Source organism: Mizuhopecten yessoensis, unplaced genomic scaffold (assembly GCF_002113885.1).
Source record: "Mizuhopecten yessoensis strain PY_sf001 unplaced genomic scaffold, ASM211388v2 scaffold9561, whole genome shotgun sequence".
NCBI lineage: Eukaryota > Metazoa > Mollusca > Bivalvia > Pectinida > Pectinidae > Mizuhopecten > Mizuhopecten yessoensis.
In genome coordinates, this window is record NW_018408109.1 from 379,534 (window position 1) to 396,316 (window position 16,783).

Below are 16,783 nucleotides of genomic sequence, written 5' to 3' on the forward strand. Positions count from 1 at the left end.
GAATTTAATCATCAAAACAAGGAAAAATTCAAGGCTGAATCAATTGACAATCTTAAACGAAAAGAAGGATAACTGTTAGTATCGTTTCAGACTAGGTGTTTTTCATACCAGCCAGTATATCTGCTGCCACGTTAACTACACACAGTCATACCAAGAGGAGTAACTCTTAAGGTAATAGGATTGTGTCACCATTTCTCAGTAGAATTTCTTCCAATTTTGTAGTTAAATTGCGTTGAAGTAAAGAAAATTTTCTGCCACCAAAAAAATATAGGTTGTCAGAATTTAAAGGATTTGAAATGAAAATTTATGTAAAAAGGAGTGAGTTTTGAAAAAAAAATGAAAGACACAATTTTAGGCAAAATAATGTCAATAAAAATGATACTGACATAGATTAGAATTGCATTAATGTATATCAATTTAATAAATGCTGAAATTGTGTAAAATTAATTATCTATAAACGTTTAAAAATTGACATTTTATAATAAAACCATGTACATATAGTAATTGCATGTAAAGAGTTATCTTTCTTGAAAAACTTCACAGTAGTGAAATAGGTAGCCGGGTTCCTGAAGTACAGAAAAATGGACACATGTGACTCATTGATAAAAANGTATTTCAAAATAAAACCTTTTTTGTAATGTGAGTAGTATAGGTTGGTACCGATATTATTTTTTTTATCACATTTCATGTTGAATGAACTGAACGAGTAGATACGCGTGTATGGTGTTATTTGATGTTTTGGAGTCGGAGTCATTCTGTTTTTGGGAGTCATTCTGGGTTTTTTACTTGAATTATTGTATTTTTCAACGAAAATGTAGTATTTGTGTTAGTTTTATTAATATTGTTTAAACAAATAATGTATTTTCTATTAATTTAACGATATTTTAACGTAAAAATAGACAATTTGCATCAAATTTTCATGCTGAATGAGTTGAACTATCTGATACGCGTGTATGCGATTATAAGGTATTTCCTTTACTTTTAAACGTATTTCATCACAATTCTAACAGTTTCTTGAATCATTACCTTTTTAAAGCTATAGAAGAGCTAGAACTAAATAGATAATTTCAGAAAAGGTTCTGGCAGAGAATAAAATAAACATTACAGCTTGGCCAGCAGTCTGAGTAGAAATGAAAAGGTAATACACACCTACAAAAACGCTCTCGCGCAGGAATTATAAAGTAGACGCCATCTCGCTATGACGTCGTCAAAACCAACCCGTCAGCTAAATATCGTACACTTACGTAAGCCGAAAAAATCTATGACGTCGTCAAAACCAACCCGTAAGCTAGACATCATCTAACGTAAGCCAAAAAACTCGATGACGCCGTCAAAACCATTCCGTCAGTCAAAATACATACTCTACAGTCATGCAAAAACTCGATGACGTCGTCAAAACCAACCTGTAAGCTTGATATCGTACACGAATGTAAGTCGAAAAACCAACATAAAGAGGAAATATGTAAGAAAAAAGCGAATAAGCATTACAACTATGTTGAAATTCAATTCTGTTTCATTTTAAAGCTATAGAATAGACATTGTATATAAATTATTCTCTCTCAACACGATCAGTCTACTGCTCCCGCAATCGAAACCCTCATGTTACTGCTCCCGCAGTCCAGACAACCCCCCTAGACAAGCCTCGTGACGTCAAAGGTTAGTCACGTCATACTGATGTCAACAGAGGTCATTCAGTTCAAACTCCCACTCAATCACCACCCCCAACGGCAAACACCCCTTCAATCATCACCTATACTACTAATGTAGACACCTAACTAATTAAAACAACAAACAAGTCTTTCCGAAAAAAATGATTGCAGAGAGCGAAAGTAAGCGTGACCCCTTGAGCATCGAGGATGGAAGCCTGTGTTTATGAAACTGTTCTAATACCCAAGCATGGATTCTGTGCTCTGATTAACACTCTTGCTTCCCGCTTAAACCATGTGACATTGTAGAATAGCCATGTGTTTACATTGGAAAGGTGTTTCAGGTATAAGTAACTCTAAATTTCTTCTAAATTATTTCCAAAATGTGAAATATCATTGTTGTATCAACAGAACAAGAGGGGTCTACTGGCTAAGATAAACAGAAACTGAGTTTGCTCAGGAAGATGGTTTATAAATATAGGCCCAGGGTAATGTTTTTCTCAAAACACCTTCATGTACTTTTGCTTTCCGTCACACATGATCACCTGAAGTAAACTTATCAAATAATTATCATAGATGCTATCACAGAAACTGAGTTTGCTCATGAAGATGGTTCATGAATATAGGCCTAGTGTAATGTATTTCTCAAAACACCTTCATGTACTTTTGCTTTCCGTCACACATGATCACATGAAGTAGTCTAATCAAATAATTATTATAGAAGCTATCTTTTCATCAACATCTCTCAGATGTACATTATTAATGATATCTGGCTTAGATGGGGTCTACAGGCTCATATACCCCGAGCCGAAGACGAGAAGTCTATAAAGGCCAAAGGGATATATGAGCCAGTAGACCCCTGCCTAACCCAGAAATAACGGATTTGTCACCCCTTCTTTTCTGCAAAATTATAAGTCACTTTGAGAGTTTGAGTTGTACTTGACTGCTACCAAAAAAGCCCCTACCGGACACCTTTTCGGCAATATTTCGGACAATACACAACCATCTCTTAAAATTTCATCCTGTGAATGATTGGCAAACCTGGAACACTTGTGTTTGTTGGACGCCATCTTTGTTTTTATGAATAGAGATTCTAGTTTGAGTTTTCTCCCCTCGCACGTGCTTTTATAGACCCCGGCAGTGCGGGGTCTATAGAAATATATACCCCGGCAGGATATCCAATTAGAAAGAGTGTAACAAATTAGAAGGATGACAAGAAAATATAATGAAGCAGGTTTAATAAAATATTAGTGGAATTACATCATTAACCCTGTCTTACCCTAGGCTCTTGTTTTTCTGTCCTCACTGTTGTCCACGTGACACCAGGCAAGCTGTTTAAGACGTGTTATGTCTCAACCTACCGACTCCACCTGGTCTCTTTTCGTCCCTGTATCATAATGATATCTAATATTGTTTCTCTTTGGAATTTAACATGAAACGTATAGAGATATTTAAATGATTTCCCGAGCGGCAGAATATTATACTGTTTTCACGAGTGCAAAATATCGATATATTCTGCCATATGAATGAAATAAGTTTCGTATTCTTCGAAAAAAACAACATTTATTGATTTTACTACAAAGGGCCTGTTTCCAGTAATGTTAATTCTCCATAGGAGCCTGCCCCCGTATAATTTCTTATCTAGCTCAACTACTGTTTTTTTCTTTTCCGAAGAATAATTTTACACCTTTCCGACACCCAGATTTCATAATTTCAGTGAAAATGTATTTTTATAAAGTTGTCAATTTCAGCATCAAAGACATAAGTTCGTAAATAAAAGAAGGTTATCTCGAAATTGTAATTCGCAACATAGTATAAATTTCTTTTGATAAATATTTCCAAAACATCGTGTTTATTCATAAAACATAAAAAAAAATATTCTCGGATGAAAATGCACTTGCAGAGACACAATTATGAAGAAAAATGCCATAAAATTGCAATTTTCTCCCGTTATATAGTTTTGGATGCAAATTTCCATCAGAAAATCGGATAGAGCTTTACTTGTTTCATATGTGTACCAAAAATCAGCTAATTCCATGTGGTGGAACGTTCTCATATCGCCGCCTGAATGTGGTTGTAAATTGAAAGAAAAGGGGAAATGAGTAACAACCTTGTCTGAAACCCTATTATATAGCTTATTATATACAAACTTTTATATTGAATATCAGAGCGGATATTTTCATGACAGTTTTATGATGTGTAACGACTAAATAAACAGTATCGATATAAAGATTTACACTGAGGACACCCTGATACATGAATACTGTTCTATCTCAAGTTGTCCTCTTCTGAATTTTCTGATCGTGTGGCCTTGTACATTTATCCGTATCTTCTTGTCTTTGTCTATACGTTTACGGAATCATTGACTCGACGCTAGCTATTCTTGTCTCACTTTCCTTGTTTTATTGTCCCATCTCCAAAGCGTTGTGGCTCTGTCAGGGTTGGGACCCTGACTTGTCTCACTTTCTTTGTGCCTGCCGACCACGCCACATCGAATAGATAGATTATCCATATGAAATACTTTATTTTGTTCTAAGTAATCAATCAATTCTGCGCTTCTTGGAGGTATTGAATGTGATTTATTATATTGTCTTGTTATTTTGTGTAATTAGTTGTTCGTTATTTATCACACATTTTCGCATAATTGTACCAAACTACTAAGTATTAGCTGTTTACAGCAATCATCGGTGGCTTGCTATTTTGTTACTTTATCGACGCTTCATAAACCAATCGTTATTGTTTCAAGATGGAGGGTAAATGTGTTGGAGAAGGGTGTCAAGTATACTTCAAGAAACGTAGTGGCAATAAGAACAGAAGTGCACGCAATGTAAATAGTCCACAATATAAATGGCTCCTAGATACGCTGGTGCAACAAGGATTGATGTCAGCAAAGGAACAAGCACTTATTTGCCAGAAGTGCTACATGAAGTATCTTCGGAACAAAAATCAGCCTGAACCTGAACCCGAGCAGAACCAGGAAATAGAGGAAGAAGACGACTCCCCGTCCCATATCCTGCCGTTGCTGACCCTTCATGATCTTTTGAATGGATCATCTTCACACAAAAAATGCTGTCTCTGTCTTGTTACCTTTGCAAGAAATGGAACAAAATCATCAGTCTTACCAAAACGTGCAAGACATCACCTGATCTATTCACACAAACTGTGGTGTCCCACCTCATCCCGCGTCTGCTCCATTCACCTTATTGGTAACGACTTAGATCCGTCTACAGAGGTTGTCCTTGATGGTAGAGGTTCCTTGGAATCTCAGTTACCATCAAAATCGTCCGAAATCATTAATGACCTCCTAGAGGTGTCGCACGTCCTTTCACAGAACCAGTCTGCGTTTACAATAAGCTTTTCTTCTCTTGATGACTCGGCATGCATGGCCTGGACAGGTTGGTCCAAAGATCAGTTCCTCGAAATCCACTCGCACTGTTCCCCATATCTTTCATCTGGTATATATACCAAGACTACACACGATGCTCTATTACTGTTCTGGGTAAAACTGAAAACCGACATTTCCTGGAGTCAGTGTTCTTCTCTTTTTGGAATTTCCAAGTCAAGTGTGTCCAAAACTTTCCACTCCATAGTACAGGCATTAGACACATCGATAGTCCCACAATTTCTAGGTCCGGATCACTTGACAAGAGAACAGTTGCTCGGGCACAATACTGTCTTTTCAGAAGCATTTTTTGGAGATAAAGCCACTGCCATATTAGATGGCACCTATATTTATATCCAGAAAAGCTCCGACCACAAGCTCCAGAGAATGTCCTACTGTGGCCAGAAGAAGAGAAACTATCTCAAATTCATGAGCATCGCCTTACCAGATGGCTACATTCTGGACACAGTAGGACCATTCACTGGCAGCGAAAATGATGCTACAATTACAAAAAAAGTCATGGACAAGCTAGTTACTTGGCTACAACCAGACGACAACGTTGTCGTTGACCGAGGTTTTAGAGATGTCCTACCAGTTCTCGAAGCCTCTGGCCTCAATGCTAGCATGCCGTCATACCTGAAACCCGGTCAAAGTCAACATTCTGACGTCCAAGCAAATCTTGACAGAACTATCACCAAATCGAGGTGGATTGTGGAATCCTATCATGGTCGTCTGAAACACTGGACGTTCTTCCGAACGCAATTGGTGTCTAACAGCTTTATCAATGTCATCGAGGCTTTGCTTCGAACCGTCACAGCCTGTCTGAATGGTATTAGAGGACCGATCTACCAGAGATCTCCAGAGAGAGATGCCAAAGATAGGCTAATGGCTGAACGTATGAAGGACCGTTTGACAACACCGAATGGTTTAGCTCAGAGAGTCAAGACAGATCCGGATCTATCTAGACGGGCAAGGTCCGAGTTTGTCAAGATGGATGCATCTTCCGTACTGTTTCCCCGTCTCGATCTTGATTACTTGAGAACCATTACGTGTGGAACGTATCAGATATCTCTGGCTCCTGGTTACATCGCCGAACATTTAAGTGATGACGGAGACTATGAGGTGTGGCTTTACCAGCACTCCCCAGACCTTCTCCGATGTCAAATACATTCTCGACACAAAAGCCAAACGAAATATAACGTTTGGATACGGTTCACCGTTTCACCCGATGTTGAGGCCCCAATAAAGGACTACTACTGCCAGTGCCCAGTTGGAGAGAGAACGATGGGAATGTGTGCGCACATCTCCAGTATCTTGTACTACCTTGGGTATTACAGGACGCTGGAAAACCCTCGACCATTACAACCACAGGTAAAGAAATTCCGACAAAACTTGAAATAGTTTTCCATGCGGCAACGGAGTGCATATGTCGAAAGTATGTTTGGGGCTCGATATGAAAGATCCCCGTTACCATGTGACTAACCAAACTTATAAATATAGGTATTATACAATCGCCCGTAGCTATGAACACTCCCGTAAATGCGAAAACCAACCAAAATCATAAGGAACACGTTTTGTTTGTTGTTCTGTCTATTTGTCAGCCAATGTCTTCAACCACGGGGACTTGTGAAGTAGCCATCTTGGATTTTTTTTATGAAAAAGTGTTTCTCTCACTTTTTTTCATATCTGTGTACATATTCTCAACATACCGAGCAAATACTCTCGTTTTTTTGTTAATTATCTAAAGAAAGTCGAAAATCGGCAATTCAACCATAGGCTAATTCAACCCAACATTTGAAAATGTTCCACCACTTACATTTTGATGATTTTTCCTCTCATCAATAGCATATTACGTACTGTTTAATAGGATAAAAATTGGTTTGCATCCAACGCCCATAAAAGGGTGTATTCTCTAAAAAACACAGTTTTTGTGTCTAAAATGTTATCATCGAAAATGGCATTTTTGAGATTGTTTCTTCCATAAAACAGCCAAATGGCGCGATGGAAACATGATTTTTTGTCACAATCATGCCATGAATGTATTCTTTACGGTGACCATCATTTGATTAGATTTTCATTAATATTTTACATAACATGCACATTTTATCAACACTTAGACAGCTTCTGAAAGGTACAACTTTGAGGAGCCATAAAAAACAAACCAAGTGACCTAAATCTTTATACTTTATAGATTTGTGACCACAACGGCATGGGCAATGCACCACCAACAGGAAATTTGAATCAGAGAAGGGGCCGTTTTGGAAACCGGCATTTTAGTATAACGCAATCAATTATTACACGTCATTTGATAGGCGTCTTACCTTATAGGAATAAACTACTCTTAGGCACTTTCTTATTTCAGAGGAACTTCTACTTCTGCTTAATCGTTTTCTTATGTAGCAACAGTTCAAATAATTTTGTTTAATGTATGACGACAATGTAAAAAGTGAAATCAATATATCGTATAGCCGGATATTTCCGCGGGTGATATTTCCGCGGGGATGATATTTCGCAGGTTATTAATAACCTTATCGCAAAATTTGAACCGTAGAATAATATGACAAGCGTTAAAGTGAGCCGCGATAATAAACTTCATAACCATAATGTCTTCATGAAATCGCGAGTATGTGGCTGTAACGATTCACCAAACGTGAAACAAGATGTTTGGAAATAGATTCTACCACACATGTATGAGTTTTGTTGATGATTTGTTTTACAAAATATGCTGACTCGTTTTTTTGCTCAATATGCTGTAATAAAGCGTATTCATTTAATTATTTGACACTCTATATGTATGTCGAGTGTCCAGTCTCTGTGCTAAACACAGCAAAACCAGTTAATTTCTTTACATGTCTAGATCGCGATTTAATTACCGTGTAATTTTATTTTTCTAACTTTGGCTCAAAGTTCCGAAATTTCAGGTTCGCAATAATAAGCCTTTATACGGTATAAGAAAACTGATAAAAAATAGTATACTTTCTGTTTAGTTTTTATAATACCTGTATATACATATCTTCCCTAGCCAAGTGTTCGCTTCGTATATACTCTACTTACTCTGGGAGAATATATCCGTGTTTTCGGAGCCTTCAAATTATCGTGCTGTGCCAATCGCTGCTTGCATCTCATGAAATCACGTCTTAGATATAGCGCTGTTGACGAAGGTAAACAGAAATGGCGACGCCCTGTACGGAATCAAGTTGTCGTTTATATCAGAATGTTTTGCCCAAAATAAGTAGTGCGCACAATCTTTGGGGAAACTTTTGAAGTGTTAAATCAGTTGGTGAAAATGCTTTACTACGTACCACATGTAAATGATGACCTGGGAAAATATGTGTGCTGCCATTGTTGGAACAAACTCAACAAGCTTTCTAAAATGGAGCACGACATTACGACCAAACTTGAGGCATTAAAAACAGAACGGCATACATTGATTGGGAATTTAAGGGTAGCTCACATATCAGGTGAACTTCAGTGACCCAGTAATTAGCCGGAGCTAATTTTAGAAAGGAACTACAAACGTATGAAACACTTACTGATTGCCTAATTTAGTTCAGTGAGTCCTTTCCTTTAGGTAAATCGTGTGCACCTCGCTTATGTATTCTACAGTTTTTATGTGCCTGGTAACCTGTGTATAGATACCGGAATACTACAATGTTTTGTTTGGTTACATAAAGTCCTCTTAAAGAGAAATCAAAAGTTTAGAAACGTTCAAGTCTAGTAAATCTGAATATTGACAGTTTATGAACAGTTCTATTGAAAACGGGTTCCTGGTTGGCCAGTACATATAAAACGTGTACATAGAACAGCTCATGCAGTCACAAAATATCAGGTATTGATATGCCTGTGAACAATCAGTCGTGTACCTCAACTAACTCTAGTCCAAAATTTATTGACATGAACCACCACAATTCAAACAGTACCAAATGTGGGGTCATCAAAAATACCACGTCGACGACACCTCCCACACCTGGCCAGATGTCACATCTCCAGGTTTGGCCGGGGATTGTATTACCTCCCACACCTGGCCAGATGTCACATCTCCAGGTCTGGCCGGGGATTGTATTACCTCCCACACCTGGCCAGATGACACATCTCCAGGTCTGGCCGGGGATTGTATTACCTAAGACACCTGGCCAGATGACACATCTCCAGGTTTGGCCGGGGATTGTATCACCTCCCACACCTGGCCAGATGACACATCTCCAGGTTTGGCCGGGGATTGTATTACCTAAGACACCTAGCCAGATGACACATCTCCAGGTTTGGCCGTGGATTGTATTCCCTAAGACACCTGGCCAGATGACACATCTCCAGGTTTGGTCGGGGATTGTATTACCTAAGACACCTGGCCAGATGACACATCTCCAGGCTTTGCCGGGGATTGTATTACCTAAGACACCTGGCCATATGACACATCTCCAGGTTTGGCCGGGGATTGAATTACCTAAGACACCTGGCCAGATGACACATCTCCTGGTTTGGCCGGGGATTGTATTACCTAATTCATCTGGCCAGATGACACATCTCCAGGGTTGGCCGGGGATTGTATTATCTAAGAAGGAGATGTGTCATCTGGCCAGATGACACATCTCCAGGGTTGGCCGGGGATTGTATTATCTAAGAAGGAGATGTGTCATCTGGCCAGATGACACATCTCCAGGTTTGGCCGTGGATTGTATTCCCTAAGACACCTGGCCAGATGACACATCTCCTGGTTTGGCCGGGGATTGTATTACCTAATTCATCTGGCCAGATGACACATCTCCAGGGTTGGCCGGGGATTGTATTATCTAAGAAGGAGATGTGTCATCTGGCCAGATGACACATCTCCAGGTTTGTCCGGGGATTGTATCACCTCCCACACCTGGCCAGATGACACATCTCCAGGGTTGGCCGGGGATTGTATTATCTAAGAAGGAGATGTGTCATCTGGCCAGATGACACATCTCCTTCTTAGATAATACAATCCCCGGCCAACCCTGGAGATGTGTCATCTGGCCAGATGACACATCTCCAGGTTTGGCCGGGGATTGTATTACCTAAGACACCTAGTCAGATGTCACATCTCCAGGTTTGGCCGGGGATTGTATTATCTAAGAAGACACACTCACTAGTAAATATTGCTTACAAATATGAAAGAAGAAGAACTGTTATCGAAATTTAGAGTTGTCGAACTTGAAAAAAACAGGTTATTAAATCCTTTGAAGACACTAAACTCTTTCACTAAAGGGCAACAATGTTCCTATAATTTCCTAAAATCCAAGTGTCGATTTAGGCGTGACAATAAGCTGTGTTTGGTTGTTACTGGTGATAAGGACCCGGATTTACGAGTGGTACATTTTGTGAACACGCCAACGGAAACTGTGTTGAGAAGGTTACAAAGGTCATTCAGGAGAAGTACGATATGCGAGACGAAATATATAGATTCTTCAACCTACCGCCGCAAGATTTCAAACTTGTAGACCATATGAAAACAATTCGTTAACTGGTGCCTAAAAGGTGAACTATGCCCCGAAGAAGTTTTTGACGCAAGGAAAAGACTGTGGCAACTGAAAAACCCCGGCTCTTGAGGCTGAAAACTGTCTTTGTTGTACGTGACAAGCTTAACATGTATATAAATGGGTCAACTACATTGTACAAACATCCACATCAGAATCCCTAAACAGTAATTTGAACTCAGGGGATGGTAACAAAGGTATTGTGCCAGGAGACGAGTAATGTTTGTCTCTACCTATTTATAATTGAGATCTGACCAGTGGTCAGCGAAAACCACTGTAGAATAGTTACCAGAATAAAATGCTTTGAATTTTACTTTCTGCAAATAAAACGAATTGATGGAATTCAATTATGATTCATGAAAATTATACTTACGATTATATTAATGATAATGTGCTTTTGTTTAAGGAAGTAATACCCAAAACTATGCAGCAATTTATAAAACATTTATATATCACGAGAATTATTTAGATTCTGGTGCAAAATACAGATAACACATGGTTTGAGTTGATATTCCTTTATTTATCATAGAAGAATGTTTTAACAAGAAGAAAATCATGATGAATTTCACTCCATTGATGGAACAAAAAAGGAAGTATCAATTAAATAAATAAATATACAACATTTGATCTAGCGCCCTATCTAGCTAAAATAAGCTACTCTAAAGCGTTTTACAGTACAAAGATATACAATTGTGAGGAATTCGCAGGAGCCGCCTTATCAGGCGCTAACTTCTAGTCATATGCCACCTAGCTAATATCTCCCTATGTGTGTATGCCTGCGTGTGTGCTGGAGATGAATTGTGTTCTGTTTGAAGTGGGACCGTGCTTCCAACGGCATCATTAATAGTGCCATCTCACTTGAAAACTACAGCACATATACCGCAACATCCACCCTAAACGAATTTGTACTCCACCTGGGTTTTTGGAGTTGTGTGGGCAGAAGAAAAACACTATCTCTGAATATCAATGCGTAAGACGACTTCGGGGATCAACCCCCGGCCGCCTGCGTGAAAGGCCGGATAGTTAACCACTCGACCAATCCGCCCATACAAGTGCCATTGACCAATAAAACACGGGTGTGTACGTTCTTTTGCCCATTAAATCACGCAAGTGAAACATTCTTCCAAACGCTATGCCCGTAATGCTCGTAAGTGACAGGTCTTGGACAGGTAGGGCGTAAGAATTGTACCTGCTGCCCCCATTTCATGATCGTAAGAGGCGACTTAATCTGGGATCTAATCTTTTCTCTTTTTTCTGAACAACTTTCTTCTTACTAATGTCTCCCTTGACAATGCCTCACTTTTGGCCTTTATTTGAGCGTTTGCCCTTGTGAGGAAGGTTTCGGGCTCTGTTCCCTGGCCGAGACATACCAGAGTCAGTAAAAATGGTAGTTTCTACTCCTGCATAACGCTCAGCAATTTAGGAGTGGGACGACTGTTTGCCCGTTGTCAGTATAATGTGACCGGGTGGGTGTCCTGCTGGGTGTCTTCGGCAGTATGTTTCGGTGAGGTAGCACTATAAAGTGGGCATCAGTTCCGCGCTATCACAAGGAGACAAACCCGAAGATATCGCAGCCTCCCAAAACACACACGCATACACTACACGCATGCAACTTGCACACAGGGGAGACCGTCCATAAATGACCATATATGTTAATAGGACGAAACCGAACCAAACCAAGCGACTCAATAATATAAATCTTTAAAATCAATGATAATATAATTGCAAAATTTCAAATCAAATCACAAAAAAGTATATTAAGTCAAATGTCAAAATATTTGATAAACTTAATCTTACTGTATATTACTTAATTTCAATTTCTACCGGATATTATTTGAATAAAATGTATTGTAATATGGAAAGAACTTAATATAAAATCAGGCCTGATGATCATGATTATCAATATTTGTTGAAATTGAAATTCAAGTGACTCCAGGTGAACGTTTGATGCAGTTACCACAAAGGCATAAGCTTCGACAACGTATTGTTGGTGAAATGAAAATGAGGCATCACAAGATAGTTGTTTGTGCCAACGAAAATCCTAATGTACATCCTTAGATTATCTAGGTCATGTTTCATTCTAAGCGCTGAAGTAGAGCAGATATACCTTTGTAACAAACATGATTTTGTTAATAATGTTGGTATTTATAACTCTGGATTGAAACTGTCAGGATATTATTAATAATATTTCCAATATATTCTAATCCTTGTTATATATTCCACGAAACACAGGCACATGTTTTGAGAATCTCCTACAGTGTAATTAGCAGTACTCAGATACAAAACATGTACACTTTTACATAGAACAGTTTACAACAGTGATGTTTAAAATAGATTTGGAACAATACAATTTTTTTTTACAAAAATGATTGGTCAACCAAACAACTTCCATGTTGCAATCATTGGCGGTAAATATTAACATGAGATCCGGTCATACAAAAATACACGTGCTATAGTCACTGACTGTTTTTGTTGCCTGACATCAACACATTCTGCGCCTATTAGTTCAATATCTGTCCAGTACACTGACTGTAGTTAAAATCTCTGTCCGGTACTCTAAGAACATGGCTCCACTGCGCAGTACCCATACCCTATGTTGGGATCTGTTGTATAGCACCAAGGTCTCGAATTTCCGGCCATTTGGCACCAGTTCTCAAGGTCGCTGCGCCCTGCTAGTATAGTGGGATGGTGTGGGGAATTACTGTCCCATCGCTGACACGGAACTCCTCCATCTGTACAAGATACTCGACCGTTGTATGTCTGACTGGTGACGTTATAACAGTCCTTTACTGAAGATACAAATACAGATCAGCGTTATCGTCATAGCAACTTTTCATAAACCTTTCATCACCTGTTCAACACCAACTTTTGTGCTTTAAAACACTTGGAGAAAGACAATAACGACATACCTTTATGGTAAGCGAGAATGTTAATAAATTAAGAAGGGAATTATATCGAGGATAAGCTGTGTTGGCGAGTTGCTAGATTTGATATTTGAGAAATATACCAGAGTTAATCATCTCATTGGTAAAGTATATTTAATTCTGCAAACTATTCTTGTATTTGTGATCATGAAGATGATATTATATTATTGATTATATTTTAATAAGAAAAAGTGTGTATAATGAACATACAAAGCCAACAAAAGACGACTCTTCTAATACGAAATGCATTTTACAAAAATCAAACAGGCAACTAACCAATAAATTACATGAACCTTAAAGAAGATCATTACACCCATATTACCGTTGTTTATAATGTCTTTAAACTACTACATTAGGATGGTTAATATTAAGTTAGAATTGAGTTTGTTGCAAAAGTTTTACAAAGAGTTCGGACATAAGTTGTCTAATAAATACAGTCAAAGGATAGGCGTGGCACTTGTTAAAAATTCAGTAGTAATAGAAATTGACGTTTGAATGCACAATGGCAGCGTACAGCTAAGATTCCAAAAGTGACAAGATTGTCTACAGAATGGCGTCCTTCCATTAATTTTGTTGATATGTCATCACCAGAAGTCACTTAAAAGGTTTCGCTGTGACTAAAGGCGTGTTAAACCCTTCGTGGTGGTACGCTTATTCTAACGATACATGAATATTAAGGCGAAAAATATAAAAGAGTACACAAGACAGAGATATAGATCTTCTTGGGCGCCTGCAGGCGGACTAAAACTACACCAAAGGACTGAACCATTTGTGTATCTAGTTCTCTAAAATATCTCTACATAAAAAATCAACACAGCCAATATAGATGCGACATATGTCGGTTGAAAATATTTAATCCCGTACACACCATCAAGGTTTTAGAAGTTTGTTGATTGATTAAACTGACATCGTCATGTTTATTTATTTTCAACATACGCAACTATTCATTTCGTTCAATGATATTTTTTTAAACGATTTAACCCAAATCTTCAAGCAAATATAGATACATATATATTCAGATGTCATTAGCGGAATAGGCAGATTTGTGGCATTGGCTGATGAGTAGTATAGGCGAAACTATATATAAATGAATATATCTGATTGCTTTTGTGGAAACCATGTCAAATGCAGAATGACAAATTTGGATAAATTGAAGGAATTACAAGAATTGTGGAATATTCAAAGTACTATGGAAGAAAGTGATACTTGAAGCTCAAGTGGAATTTGCTTGATGTTATTGGACGTTCGGTAACTGATCCGGACACATATTTAAGAACAATTAACATATGATAAAAACAAGATACAAATAAAGAAAAAAACACGGGCGACTATGAGGTTTCGGGATATCGATAACACCCCACTATTTTCGGATAACACAATGCAAAAATCCAGGGAACCAGTGGCCTTGATTTTTTTCTTTAAAATAAAACTCACAAATAATCTCGGTGTGCGCGTATGTGGTACTTGATATCCTATTTCGATAACGGGACCCAGTCATTTTTATTTTTTTACTAAAATGCCAATCAAAATATAGTCCGCGAAACGTTCTCGCTTTACTCTGCCTTAACAGGGGTTAACGAACGGGAGTCTCGTACGAGATCAGAACATGATTCAATTGTCTTAAAAGCAATTGACGGTATGCCTGAGTCGAGAAAGCAACGTTTTTGAGGACCCCAGGGGCAGAAACATTCTCGTGGATGGCGTCATCGTACATGTTTATGACAGTCCTCATGCAGATGGTTGTAAAACTATCAAAACGTTGCGAAACCTTTAATTTATATAGCCCTCTTCCTCGACAACCTCGATATTGCTTATTTTCGTTCTGTATCCAAGATGGCAGGATAACTTCATGATAACTAGTGGCTGTTCCTTCAGTTACGACGAAAAAAACGTTCAATTTGACAAAAATATACCCGGTACATAAAGTAGCCAAATAGTGTCACGCATAACAGACTTCTACTTTCTACTTTGTAATATATTTTATTCTATGATCATGTGAATTGGTAGGAGTGAATCGAGTACTTTTTAACTGGGTATCTCGTGATCAAACAGTTTCATATATCCAGATATAGATACGGGTAAGCAGAAAAACTACGGAATATGGGATGAACTGTGGTCTGTAAATGGAATGCCAGGTAAGTTTCAACATAAATACATACAAGATCTGGACGTCACCATGCATGGCAGGGATCAAAAGCCATTGTAATCCGTCAGTAGTTTGATTTGTATTCATTCAATTAACGAAGTTTACTAAACAATAATTCCATTTCTGAATGTGTCGGTTCGATTTGGAGGTCATAATTACTATTGCTTTTTACTTTTATTGTTTATTGAGGTTCATTTAAATAATAATTTTATTACTATTTCATTCAATTTTCATTTTAATGGAGAATGACATTAATTGCACAGAGCTCTTTATTGGTTAATCCGATAATAGGGATAAGTATGGGACTTATCCTAGTCCCAACACTGGAACCCTGAAATTTATTACAAAGATAATATGTTGTTCGTGGGAAGTATGCAGTAAGTAAAACGTCACCTTACCAACATTTTCTTCAGGGAAACATATGAATGTTTATTTTTTATCTGTCCGGACAAAATAACTCAAACTATCGTTGCGCTAAATACAACACCAAAAAAATACCGATTATCGTTGTTATCTGTTTTCTCTATTGTTGTCATGAGCCAACTTGATATACTACCTCGTATTGCATGGATTCAGAAGATTTTGACTTTACGTAAAGTACAGTACAAAAACTGTTCGATATCTTAAATAACTTGTCATTGGAACTTGATTGATGGAGGGGAGGCAACTCTCTTAGGTTTATCACAATTTTGTTGCAGGATACTATAGTCATGTTGCATTTTTATGAAAAAGTCCGATAATAAAACAATAAAACAAGATTTACCTGAACATGAAACTGTAGCTTCCAACCACTTAAGGTCTCTGTCACAGCGCGTCACGGGGCAACTAGTGACAGGTTCATCTGCTCTAAGTGACGTACAACGATACCATGCAAACGAAATAGAAGCGTGATATGGCCACACAATATTGGTTTCAACTGCTGTGTTGGTTGACGGGGTCAGCATTGGCGGCGGGTCTTCACAGCCTTTCTCCTCCACCGGACAATAGTCCCACCTTAACGCCGGATCAGTAGTGTAACACCAGGGGTGTAACTCGCCTTCAAATTGACACCTGTTTCCCAGATCACTACGCCCACTGAAAAACAATACTGCATGTGGGTAGTTGCTATCCCACCTCTGACACGTTACGCCACCTTTGGTACAGGTAACTCCTCCCTCATATCTAGACAGACTGCTGTTGAACACGTC

The 16,783-nt window shown here is 38.4% G+C and overlaps 1 protein-coding gene across 1 annotated transcript; it reads left to right on the forward strand.

Annotated features, from left to right (window-relative positions):
• Positions 1-8,865: 8,865 nt before the first annotated feature.
• On the forward strand, positions 8,866-9,612 carry LOC110458369 (polar tube protein 1-like). The gene has a single exon (XM_021510037.1). The coding sequence runs from the start codon at positions 8,866-8,868 to the stop codon at positions 9,610-9,612; it is 747 nt and encodes a 248-aa protein (XP_021365712.1).
• Positions 9,613-16,783: the final 7,171 nt, after the last annotated feature.

Bases quoted from the DNA above. Each gene is read 5' to 3' on its own strand.
- LOC110458369 (XM_021510037.1), top strand. From the start codon at position 8,866: ATGCCTGTGAACAATCAGTCGTGTACCTCAACTAACTCTAGTCCAAAA.